Source organism: Papaver somniferum, chromosome 11, assembly GCF_003573695.1.
Source record: "Papaver somniferum cultivar HN1 chromosome 11, ASM357369v1, whole genome shotgun sequence".
Classification (NCBI taxonomy): Eukaryota; Viridiplantae; Streptophyta; class Magnoliopsida; order Ranunculales; family Papaveraceae; genus Papaver; species Papaver somniferum.
Window position 1 is genome coordinate 77,917,479 of NC_039368.1, and position 12,582 is coordinate 77,930,060.

General features: G+C 38.6%; 3 protein-coding genes and 1 pseudogene across 3 annotated transcripts; 2 read left to right on the top strand and 2 right to left on the bottom strand.

Moving 5' to 3' along the window:
- Window positions 1-2,768: 2,768 nt before the first annotated feature.
- LOC113324614 lies at window positions 2,769-5,077 on the top strand (annotated as a pseudogene).
- On the bottom strand, window positions 4,934-5,958 carry LOC113323898. The gene has a single exon (XM_026572246.1). It carries the CDS (start codon window positions 5,952-5,954, stop codon window positions 5,184-5,186), a length of 771 nt encoding a protein of 256 aa, XP_026428031.1. The 5' UTR covers window positions 5,955-5,958; the 3' UTR covers window positions 4,934-5,183.
- A 914-nt stretch (window positions 5,959-6,872) lies between these two features.
- LOC113323326 (AB hydrolase superfamily protein YfhM-like) lies at window positions 6,873-8,826 on the top strand. Its single transcript, XM_026571615.1, has 4 exons — window positions 6,873-7,380; window positions 7,484-7,654; window positions 7,979-8,217; window positions 8,326-8,826. Exons 1-4 carry the CDS (start codon window positions 7,096-7,098, stop codon window positions 8,570-8,572), a joined length of 942 nt encoding a protein of 313 aa, XP_026427400.1. The 5' UTR covers window positions 6,873-7,095; the 3' UTR covers window positions 8,573-8,826.
- A 93-nt stretch (window positions 8,827-8,919) lies between these two features.
- Window positions 8,920-11,995, bottom strand: LOC113324615. Its single transcript, XM_026572917.1, has 4 exons — window positions 11,186-11,995; window positions 10,184-10,765; window positions 9,969-9,972; window positions 8,920-9,179 (listed from the first exon to the last, which is right to left on the bottom strand). The coding sequence occupies exons 1-4, from the start codon at window positions 11,993-11,995 to the stop codon at window positions 8,920-8,922; spliced, it is 1,656 nt and encodes a 551-aa protein (XP_026428702.1).
- Window positions 11,996-12,582: the final 587 nt, after the last annotated feature.

Below are 12,582 nucleotides of genomic sequence, written 5' to 3' on the forward strand. Positions count from 1 at the left end.
TGTTAAGGATGCATGTGTGATTGTATGCTTGTATGTTGATGATATGCTTATACTTGATACAAACATAGATGTGATTAATTCCACTAAAAAATATGCGATGAATGAGAACATTGACTTGAAAGACTTAGGCCCTGTTGATGTAATCTTAGGGATGAGGATTAGAAAATAATCTAACATATGTAGTCTTAGTCATTCTCATTATGTTGAATTTGTGCTTAAGAGATACAATCAGTGTGGTTGTAAGCCTGCTTGTACTCCGTATGATTATTCTTGTAGACTCAAGAAAAAAGGGTAATGGAGTATCTTAACTTGAATACTCAAGAGTTATAGGATATCTGATGAATTTAAGGAACTGTAAGAGTCCAGACATTGCCTATATTGTGAGTAAGTTAAGTAGATATAATTGTAGTCCAGAGCAATAGCATTCAGATGCACTGAGTAGAGTATTATGGTACCTAAAATACTCTATTACCTTTTATTTGATTTATCAAAGGTATCTTGCTGTCCTTGAGGGACTTTGTGATGTAAACTGGATAGTTGACTCAGAGGAGTCTAAGTCTACGAGTGGACATGTTTCACTCTATCATGAGAGTTTGTTTTTGGAAGATTTACAAACAAACATATATTGTTCAATTCATTATGGAATCTGAGAGTATTGATTTAGATAAAGCACGAGAGGGGGACGAGTGCCTACGATGATTTTTAGAAGACATTCCTCTCTGGCATAGGCCTGTGCCAGCTATATCTATACATTGTGTTAGCCAAGCTATAATAGCTAAAGCTGAAAATAACTAACCTCAATCGGCGTTATTTTCATTGATTGGATAAAGTCCAAGGAGAATATCGCGCAATCTTTGACGAAAGGTTTATCCTAAAAGATAGTTAGAATTGCATCGAGGGGGAAGGGGCTTAAGCTCATAAATTAAACTTTCCATGGAAGATACTCAAACTTGCTGACTGGAGATCCCAAGATCAAGGTTTCGAATGAGACAACTAACTTGTGGTGGGTAAAGGTAAACACTATCAGAGAATTTTATTCTCTGTCCCTTCCCTATGTTGTAGACGTGATAGTGTGACTGCATGTGAAGGATGACTTTTAAGAAGTCTTAATGAGTTCTATAGTTTCAATTTAAGATTGAAGTGGGGTGTAGAAGTAACGCTCTTTATGGAAACTCACCTATCTGAATGAGGAAGTGGGCCGCTTCCTATGAGAATATGAGCTTTGATTCTCTAGATCATTCTGAGAAACATGATATGTCCAGGGCCAAATTGGACAAAACGGCACGAGCTTGGCAGCAACCTTGGAGATATTACCCGTGGTTTTTATCGCGAATTACATCAAATGCTAGCAGTTCAAGACATAGTTCACTGTCTCTAGCAAGTAATTCTGATAATATCTCACTAAGCAAAGGTTCAAGACCTCATGGACACCTCTGCCTAAAATGGTATTTCCTGCGCTTTTTATGTGAATTTCGTTTTGATGGTGTTGGTATTACTGGAACTTAGGACCTAAAGGTCACTAAGGGTTCACTAGTTCATGCTTTTTCACTTTGGTGAAAGATACCTATAGGCTCACCATGTGAGAACTAAAGATGAAAGCTCTCAATACTATTATGATTTATGCAATCCATAGTATGACCCTGGGGTCAACACACTTTTGTGTGAGGGAGAGGACGTAGAAATGACTAGTATGATTTAAACACTTGCACGATCAGTCTGTTTGGATCGTGAGATTGGGATGTTGATTTACCAAGATCTATCTGTGTTTTCATGTTTTATTGAGTTTTCATTCATGTGGGGGATTGTTGGAAAACGACTAATAAAAAATAGTTTTTTAAAGTTTTAATAAAAATTATAATTTATTATTTTCTTTTGTGAATGAAACTTATTAGTCCCACATTGTGGAGTTTCCAATTTTTAGTAGTTTTAAAAAAATATATAAACCTTTTAGTCCCACATCGGGGAGTTTTTCTTCTTAAGTTGTATTTGTCAATTATATAAACAGATTCACTACTTTTGTAAAATCTATGGGAAAGGGGTTGCTCTATATTTAGAGGGACCCCTAAGGGAAAAACATTTTATATTGTTTTCTCAAGTGTTCGAGATTTTCCTTTATGGTTTTTTCGGAGTCTCTAGGCTTAAGTTGAGCATTTACTACATATGCTAGTAGTAGGTGTAGTAGAGTGTTTTATCCTGGAGATATCCGTCTTGTGAGGGCTATAGCATCACTCTTGAGTGTAGCCGGACGCTAATGTCTTAAGGGCAACGTGTTGAACACGTGACTCACTCTGTTTTTCCAAAGTTTTGCCTTGTTGCTGTTGTGAAGATATGAGAGCTCGTCCGTTTCATCGATCATTTCCATCATAAAGGAGCCAAGTATCAATAATTTTTGCTTATTTGATTTTTCCTTGTTTTTGATTATTGCACCCAACAATTAGAAACGTCGCTTACGATGCCGAAGATGTAATTGACACCTTCTTATTAGAAATGCTTGGATGGTCAAGAATTTGGGACATCTTCACAGGGTTGGCTATGAGATCCTAGCCATCCAGGCTAGACTCAAAGCTATCTCTGATAGTAGAGTCACATACGGTATTAGAGACTTGGGCGATAAAGAAACTTCTAGTTCTGAAACAAACCAAAGGATGATTCAACACCCGCTAAGAAATCGTTATTCTCATGTTGAGGATGATCAAGTCTTCGGTTTCGAGGAACATACAAAGACATTACTGACTGAGTTGATGAAAGATGACGAATGACGGTGCGTCATATCTATCGTTGGTATTGGGGGTCTAGGCAAAACCACTCTAGCCAAAAAAATATATACACATGATACCGCCAAGAATCGTTTTGATTATTGCGGTTGGAGTTCTATTTCTCAACAACTTAATGTGACAGATACTTTAGGCGAAATCATGAAGAAGTGTATGACTGTAACTGACAGTGAGCTGCAGATGCTCAAGGCGATGAGTGCCACATATCTTGTGGAAAAGCTTTACAACTACCTCCAAGATAAACGATATTTCGTAGTGTTGGATGATGTTTGGAAATTTGATCATTGGAATACTCTAAGCCCTGCATTTCCAACAGGGAAGAGAGGAAGCAAAGTGTTATTGACAACCCGGAACAAAGATGTCGCTTTACAAGTAGATCCGTGGAGCCTTGACTTCCAACCTCAACATTTAACCGATGAGGAGAGTTGGGAATTGCTTTGTAAAAAAGCATTCCCAGATAATACCACAGGCGTCAAGCGCTGCCCAGCACGTTTGGAGAAGTTAGGAAGGGAGATGGTGCGTAAATGTGGTGGTCTGCCGCTGGGTATATGTGTGCTTGGAGGGTTATTAGCAACAAAGAGCTCAGAAGTCAAGCAATGGGAGCTTGTTCATAGAGACGTTATTTCATACATTAGTAAAGGCGAAAATGGAGGTGTGATGGGAATATTAGCATTGAGTTACCACGATTTGCCATGCCACCTAAAACCATGTTTTCTCTATTTAGGTTTATTCCCAGAAGACTATGCTATTCCAAGAAAGAAACTGATCCCATTGTGGATTGCCGAGGGTTTCATACCACACACACAAGAAAAATTACATGCAACGATGGAGGATATACCGAAGCATCAATATTTAGCAGAGTAAACTCAAAGGTGCATGGTTCAAGTCAGCTGCGAATTTTCTGTAGGGGAAGGCATGATTAAAACATATCGAATACATGATCTTATGAGAGACCTTTGTTTGTCAGAAGGGAAGGCAATGAACTTCCTTGATATTCATAATCAGCAGCAACATTGCACTGGTGGAGTAACATCGACTAATGCCAAGAAATTGCGGAGGTATGCCGTTCACCCCAAGAGTGAAGCCATATCAAGGTATGAAATTCATTGCAGTAATTCAGATAGCAGACTTCGAACTCTTCTCTTCTTGGTGCCTTCCTTCTAACTCCATTGAATTGCCAAAACTATAAACTTCTCAGAGTGTTACATCTCGAAAATGTGTTAGGGTCTAAAAAGAGTATAGCTAAAGAAGTCTTCAAATCAATGTTCCAATCTCATCATCCATAGGCAACTTACGAAGTTTACAAACCCTTGAGTTACCTTATTTTAACGGAACATTGCCTGAAGCTACATCAAGATTGGTACAACTGAGACACCTAAACCTCTTTTTATGTTCAGCAGATCAGAAATTCAGAATCGAAAATCTTATAAACCTCCAGACTTTTGGTTGCATAAAAGCTGGCTCATGGGTAAGAAAAGGTTGTTTTGACAAGCTTTCGAATCTTCGAAAACTGTCGGTATGCTCTACCTCACGGCTGCAAACTGATATAATCTTAGAAGAGGTGGTTGGCAAGCGAAGTTCGATATCATCATCGTCTGATGACCAGTACCAATCTCCCATTAGGAAGTTGGGTATCAGTAGTATAGAAAAACTTCCCAACTTAATATTCGATTCACTTTCTTGTTGTCATAGCCTTCACACACTTACGTTGGGTGGTCGACTGGATGTAATTAACCTCCAGAAATACCCACAAAATCTCAGCAAATTACATTTGTCTGGCAGCATGTTGGAAGAGGACCCGATGACAACTGTTCAATATCTCCCAAACTTAAAAGGATTTAAGCTTGCAACGCGTATACGAAGGTGAGGAAATGGTATGCACTTCAACAGGGTTCCCTCAACTCCAAATTTTAACCTTCACTGAGCATAAAAATCTGAAGGAGTGGAGAGTCGACCAAGGTGGAATGCCACATCTTAAGTACTTAACCATTATGAAATGTAGGAAACTGAGTATGCTTCCTGAAGGTTTGAGGTTTATTATTTCACTAGAGCAATTGAATATTTTAGGGATGCCATTGGTCAAAGACAGGATTGTAAAAGGAGTAGGAGAGGACTGGTACAAAGTCCAACATGTACCCTCCATTACAGCTCAGTAAATGTAACAATAGCGATGAGGATGAGATTACTATTCTGTTGTTGTCTTTTTTTCTTCTTTTTCTGAACCATGTATTTTAGAACTTTGTATGCAGAATTTGCATAATTCTCACACAATTGGAAACAGAAATCACATTTATTATGTATCATTGTTGGAGTCAAAGAGGCAGGAGATAAAAGAGTCACACAATCCCCACACACGAAATGTTACTACTTTGATGAAGAAAGATCCACTAGCTGGATGTTCTTAGCTAGTTAAATGTAACTTAAACCATTGTCTAGCGCTCTAGCCATCAATTTAGCAGAGAACATCTCAGCATACAAAGCTTCCGAATCTGCCGCAGCATCGGCCACTTTTTTTCGGGACGAACAACTAGGTCCAGACTGATTTTTTTGGGGCAAACAACTAGGTCCAGACTGATAATTGTGGTATGGAAGAGTAACACACTGGTGATGGATATTGATACCACATGGATCACATCTATAACTCCAAGAAGAGGAAGAAACAAGATTTCTGCAGATTGCACACCAGGCATCGGGGATAACCGGAACTGATTGAAGCTTGAGTGGGTGGTTTTGGTCGATTGCATGACGCACTTGCAATTCCAATTTGGAGCATAAAGGGTGGATGAAGAAGTCATGACGCCCATCATCATAGCGATCAGCAGCACCGGATGAGCACTTGTAGAAGAGACCTTTGACTTGATCACCACAGACATTGCAAGGACGCCACTGACCGTAATCAGTGCCGGGCCCCTCCCATATCCGTTCCAATGGATGGTTAGGATGGATGTAAGAGGTGAGATACTCAGGACATGTAGCACAAACCTCATGAAGATCGAAAGCGCATTGCTTGCAATGGTATCTAGCAGCAGTACCTAGAGTGGCGCAGCCATCACATACAAATTCGTCATTCTCGTAAACCGCTTGATCTAATACATCTTCCTTGATTAGGACATGAGGATGTGTAAAGTGCCGGAGAGTTTGTTCTTCTCCCAGAAAAGAAGTTTTCGTCCTTGGAGCCATTATCTCTCTCTCTCTCGTTCTGTCTATGCCCTTGCTGTGCTGATTATATAGACTAGTAGTTGTACGACTTAATCTTGATTGACTAGTCTATCGGATTTAAATTTCCACAAAATTGGTTAAAAATACCAAAATCAAAAATTCATGGGTGAAAAAGACATGTAAAATTTGATATTATTTAAATGGACAAGAATTTAAAAATAGCCAGGATGTAAACTGTTTCATCTTACCCATTTTGAAATACTTTTTCTTATTTTTAATTTACATCAGGATGCATCCAGTTTCATCTCAGTCTTTCCTGAGTTTAAGCCAGGATGAATCCAGTTTCATTCTTGCTATTTTTTTTGTGTTCATTTCATACATACTAATTTTTACTCGTCTATTTGAACCATATTTTGAAAATATTTGGACAAATGACCCATTTTCCGTTAAATTTATTGGTGCACCAAGCTTACAGTATGGACGTCTTGACGACCCTTCCTGGATGCTAATAGGCAAAATGACTGGTCAAAGAAACGACCGGCTCCAACATTATTACGTCCCTGTTACAACGACTATTGGACGATGAAATATTCAAACAATTTCCTATGTTAATATGTCAACTATCTATAGATAAGATGGATGATAATTCATATAATATGCACCAAGCTGTATATCCAATTTCCTATGGCATATGGATAAGATGAGAATACAACTTGGTTACACAACTTTCTAGATTTTCTCTCCAATTGATTTTAAAAAATATGCGTACAGTGCAAGTGTAAGAAAATTAGAACAACGACACCATGTATGTAGTATGTGGTTTAGTCTAAATTTTAGTAAGATCCATTTTTAGCGGGAATGCACGTTAGTACTTGAATGTCCCCTCTGATTTTAAGTGGCTTCCTTGCTTAGTTCCCTAACAAGCTTCAGATCGTAGCATTCGCTATTAAAAAAAATGCATCGTCATGGGGATTAGAAATTATTGATGGGTGCCATGCCTTTATCAGCAACAGTTCATTTAACTTTCTTATGACAATGACGATGGACCTGCTATAACGTGACTCATTAATAACATACAACAGCACACAACAGTTGAGTCAGTTCAATAATTCATCACCTTTTTTCTCCCAACTCTTCTTCCTTGAGTTTGTGTTGAACAACAATGGATAGGATCCAACACAAGTATGTTGATGCAAGAGGTCTTAAGCTTCACATAGCTGAAATTGGAACAGGTGATAATGTGGTGGTTTTCTTGCATGGATTTCCTGAAATTTGGTATTCATGGAGATACCAAATGATTGCAGTAGCAAATGCAGGATATCGAGCAATCGCACCTGATGTTAGAGGCTATGGATTATCAGAAATTCCACAAGAACCTGAAAAATCTACTTTCCTTGACCTTGTTCATGATCTGGCCGCCATCTTCGATTCCTTAGCCATCTCAAAGGTGCGTATAAATTACTAAGTGATGTTTTTGTAACTCCAAATTCCTTGGATCAGGCCTATATGTATATTCTTGATTTTCTTTGTTTTTGGTCTTTCTGGAACAGGCTTTTGTAATTGGGAAAGATTTTGTAGCCTTGACAGCTTACCAGTTTGCAATTCTGCACCCAGAGAGAGTGAAAGGGATTGTTACATGTGGGGTTCCTTATTGTCCGCCTGGTGGTTTTGAACAATTACTCAGCATCCTTCCTGAAGGTTTCTACATTTCTAGGTGGAAGGTAATTATGTTTTTATGTATAGCAAACTGTTCCAATTTACTTGCATACCCAGGGATGCCGAATGACTCGGTTTGATCTATCGTAGTTAACAAAATTATGAATCCTTTCCGTGTAACCCTACAAGGAGGCGTTAGCCGTTGTCACATAATTGATCCCACATTCCCACACTTGTTACTGTCTATTTTTCTTGACATGAGAATGATTTTACCATGTCACTGGGATCCAAAAGCTGGGGCGCTAGCTAGATACCATCGTAATGACTTGCCAGTTGCCAGTAATTGAGGAAGCAAGCATTGACATTGCAGATTTTTTCTATGATTGTAGGAACCGGTAGGAAGAGCTGAAGCGGATTTTGGACGTCTTGAAGTCAAGAATGTAGTACGGAACATTTACGTGCTCTTCTCTAAGAGTGAATTACCTATATCAGAGGAAGATAAGGAGGTCATGGACATAGTAGATGAATCTCATCCTCTCCCATCCTGGTTCACTGAAGAAGATCTCTCAGCTTATGCTGCTCTATATGAGAAATCCGGTTTTCGTACTGCACTGCAAGTTCCATACAGGTAGGAGGAAGTCTTGGGTGATTTAAAACTCCAGTTGGAATTTGATCTCCAGAGACATTTTTCAAACTTTGAATCTAAAATAGTTTTAATCGTGCATTTTATGTGTAGGTCAATCTCAGAAGGGTTCCCAATAACGGATCCAATCATAAACACTCCAGCACTATTGATCATGGGTGGGAAAGACTACTTTCTGCAACTTCCAGGGATGGAAGGGTATATAACAAGTGGAGCAGTGAAAGAACATGTACCCAATTTAGAGGTCAAATTTTTACCTGAAGGAAGTCATTTCGTTCAGGAGCAAAATCCAGACGAGGTGAACGAGCTCGTCACTGCCTTCCTTGCTAAACACATGTGAGCTGAGTCCCTTATAGAGGAGAACTCTCAACATTCAAGAGCCTATGTACTTTAGTTTCCTAATGAGACTCTCTTGATGTAACTACTTTCATGTGAGTTGTTTCTTGTTTGTCAGTGGAGTCGTTGTGTTAGTTTGGAATGGTCGAATGCATGGTCACTCTTGTAACAAGGTTCCTGGGTAGTGAAATTCAACTATATGATATAAGTAGTTGATGTTCTTGAATAAAATAATCCAATCGAAATTAAGAAATTTTAACAACTACAAGTGTGATTGCCCAAGTCCAGAACAAGATTACAAAACATAAAAGCATATGCTCAAAGGCTGCATTTCAGAACTTTATTCCATGCTCATAAAGCCCAATAGCTGCTCCAAGTCCTGCACCACCAGCTCCAACCACAACCACGGAATTCTACAGCAGAATTCCGTGAATGAGTTTGTGATGCCTCTGTTACATATTGCTGGTCCGGTGACGATTCACTTTCAATATCATCAATATCTTGCAAAATGCTCCCATTCGCCTTCACTTGATATCTGTTCCTCCCACCTTTCCAGACCTCCATGTTTGCAAACACAATACAAACGCTAAGCCCATTGGGTTGAGAATTACCTGTTTAGCAAACCCAAAAGATAAATTAACTTACTCTTAAATTATTCTTTAAGAAAGCAGTAAATGCTAAGAGAAGTCTGAATCAAGATACACTAGCATTCAGTCTGTAATTTGATCTCCAAGGAGGTGTCAAATTTTCTTAACTACTGATTTGTGAAGTAAATTCTAGACCATATGGTCCATAGAGAAGATTTTGAATCACATGACAAATTTAGTATCATATATTCATATTTAGTCGAATTCTGGGCAAATAGAAAGATTTTTTCATCGCAATGGTTGACAGCTGACTATGAGTTTTTTTTATAGAAAAACAAAGAAGGAAAGCTCAAAGCAGAGAAACCTACTCCGGAAGTACATCATTGGGATCAACTGGGCTAAGGCTAGCATCATGAAGATCCCTGAACAAAATATTAGAGTTATTACAGTTATCCTGAGGAGCCAAGTTTGGACTAAACTGTAATGCTTGCAAAAGTAAATGCATATGTTTTGTAATAAGGTAGAAGAACTGGAGATCCTAGCTAATTTAGCAGCAATGTTTGGTTGATGTGAGTCAAGCTTTATGAGTCTTCCCAAGACAAAGTCTATGGCTTCAAAATTCCTAACTTCATTCCTATAAGTCCCTTGAAATCTTTGTTGAACTTCTAGTTTGTCACCTTTCTGAATGTCTCTGCGGCAAAGTTAATATTGGTCTTTTTCATCTCATTTCCCCAAGTCAGTGCTAGTTGAGCTCATTTGCTTGCTCTGCTGAGTCCAGTTGTTGGGTCTTTAAAGTTCCTTGCTCCCATGTACTTCCCTATGAAAGATAAGGCAACAAAAGAAAAGTTATTATAGTGTGAAAGATCACTATTAGCCATATTGTTATTAACTTCCATAATATGTATGCTAATAGTGATGCCAAACTTCTCTCTATTGTTGTTATTAAGACTAGTGTGTCTTAGATTCTGATCAGTGGTAGTGTCCTAATAATAAATATTGTTTAAGATATGCCCTGGATTGTGAATCACCCTGCTATAGGTGCATAAATGATGAGTGATTTTCAGAGCAGTAGCAGCAGCATTGTGATCAATGTTTCTGAAGACTTGATCACATCTAGCTTTCCATATGAACCAGCAAATGGTGGCAAAAGTAGTATTCCAGCTAGCAATGGGATTGTCAGGGATGAACCAACTGTTAAGCCAAGCATGAAAAGATCTGTAAGCAGTAAAGAGTTGATGATTTTCCCCAAAGAATTTCCTCCACACATCAGAGGCAGCTGGGCAGGCTAGGAGAACATGAGTAATGTCTTCAGCAGCACTCTTGCAGAAGTTGCGTATAGGATCAATGTTGTTCAGTATACCAGCTGACTCGGCATTAGTTGGAATAATACCATGCGCACACTTCCATATGAATAGCTGAATAGCTGGAGTAGTGTCTAGTTTCCATATTTCCTTCCATGGAGTTGTATGAGTACCACTAGCATATTTATCATTGATTTGTCTGTCATAAAGGGATTTGACAGTGAATTTCCTTGTTTGGGTTAAGCTCCATTGTATAGTATCCTCGGTAGTAGGGTAGTGATTTGTCTGGAGGATAAGATTTTGGATGTCCTGAGTGAACCAGAGTGTTAGAACATTATGGTCCCATTATCCATGGGTATTAAAAAGTTGATTGACAGTTTTCAGGCAAGGTGTACAACGAGTTGGTTTTTGTAGTATGTCAGGTAGATTTTCAATCCATTTATCCTCCCAAATGTGGATATTAGTGCCATCTCCTATTTTCCATATATAATATTTCCGAATGCAAGAGATGCCTTCCAGAATTCTCTTCCAAATCCAAGAATCAGTGGTCTTTGGCTTAGTATCCATTCTGATGACTTCTTGATTAGGAAAATGATAGGCCTTCATGGTATTAGTCCATAGGGAGTTTGGTTCTTCTATTAATCTCCAGGAAATTTTTGAGATCATAGCCAGATTAAAGTATTCCATATTTTTGAATCCCAATCCCCCTAACTCCTTTGGTTTGTTAACAGCATCCCAAGCAATGTAGAATAGACCTTTTGGTTTGTCTTGATCTTTGTTCCAAAAGAAGTTCCTTTTTATCTCTTTGCAGGTGCCCTTTGGGATCTTGAAGCAGTTCATTTGGTAAATGCTGGAGGTTGAGGTGACAGTTTGGATCATAGTAACTTTTCCAACTATAGATAGAGTTGATTTCCAACCAGCAAGTCTGAATTTTAATTTTTCCATACAAGGCTTGAAGGCCTGAATCTTGCTTCTGTTGGTGAAGAGAGGAGAACCCAGATATTTTTCAGAAGTTTTAATCCTTTGAACCTTCATTGCATCACTTATGTTTTCCGAAATGCTTGGAGCAGTATTCTTGCTGAAGAAAATTCCTGATTTGGAGAAATTTATCAACTGCCCAGAGGAATGAACAAAATCTTGAAAAATCTTGATTATGTTGTTACATTCTTCCATATTAGCTTTGCAGAAGATCACGCAATCATCATCAAAAAGTAAGTGATTAATTGCAGGAGCTCCACTGCAGACTTTTGTTCCATGAATGAGACCTTGAGATTCAGCATCATTCAGATATCTAGATAGAGCTTCCATGCAGAACAGAAATAGGTAAGGTGAGAGGGGATCCCCTTGTTTGAGGCCTCTGGTAGGTTTGAAAAACTTTCCAGGAGAGTCATTTACAAGAACAACAAGGTTGGTGGTGGATATGCACTGATGGATTAGATTACACCATTGGGAGCTGAATCCCATTTGTTTCATAACTTGAATAAGAAATTCCCAATTCACCCTATCAAAAACTTTTGTCATTTCAATCTTGATGCCCATAGTACCATGTGCTCTTTTTTTTTCCCCTTTCCTTGTATTCATATGGTGTATAAGTTCATGTGTTATGGCTATATTGTCAGAGATTTGCCTGCCATGAATGAAAGCTGACTGAAAGGGGGAAATGCGGTTTTGTAAGAGAGGTTTTAGTCTTTGTGCCAGGAGTTTAGAGATGATTTTGTATGTGGTATTGCATAATGATATTGGTCTGAAATGGGAAGGGGTAGTAGGACTTTATGTTTTGGGGATGAGGGAGATGAAGGTAGAGTTCATTTCTTTAAGGAGGTATCCAGAGGTAAAGAATTTTTGGACCATTGTGACGATGTATTCACCAACAACATCCCAGTTGGCTTGGAAGAAATTTGGTGGGAATCCATTAGGACCTGGGGCCTTGTCACCAACCATATTGAATAGAATATTTTTGATTTCCACCGCATCAGGGAGTTTTAAGAGGTTGTTATTCTCAGTGGTGGTGATAGTGGTATAAGGTTAATGAGGGATTGGTTGATGGTTATAGGTTCAGTTTTAGCCATAGTAGCAAAGTGATTAGTGAAGCAAAGAGCAACTTCATCCTTATTGTGGAGCCAGGA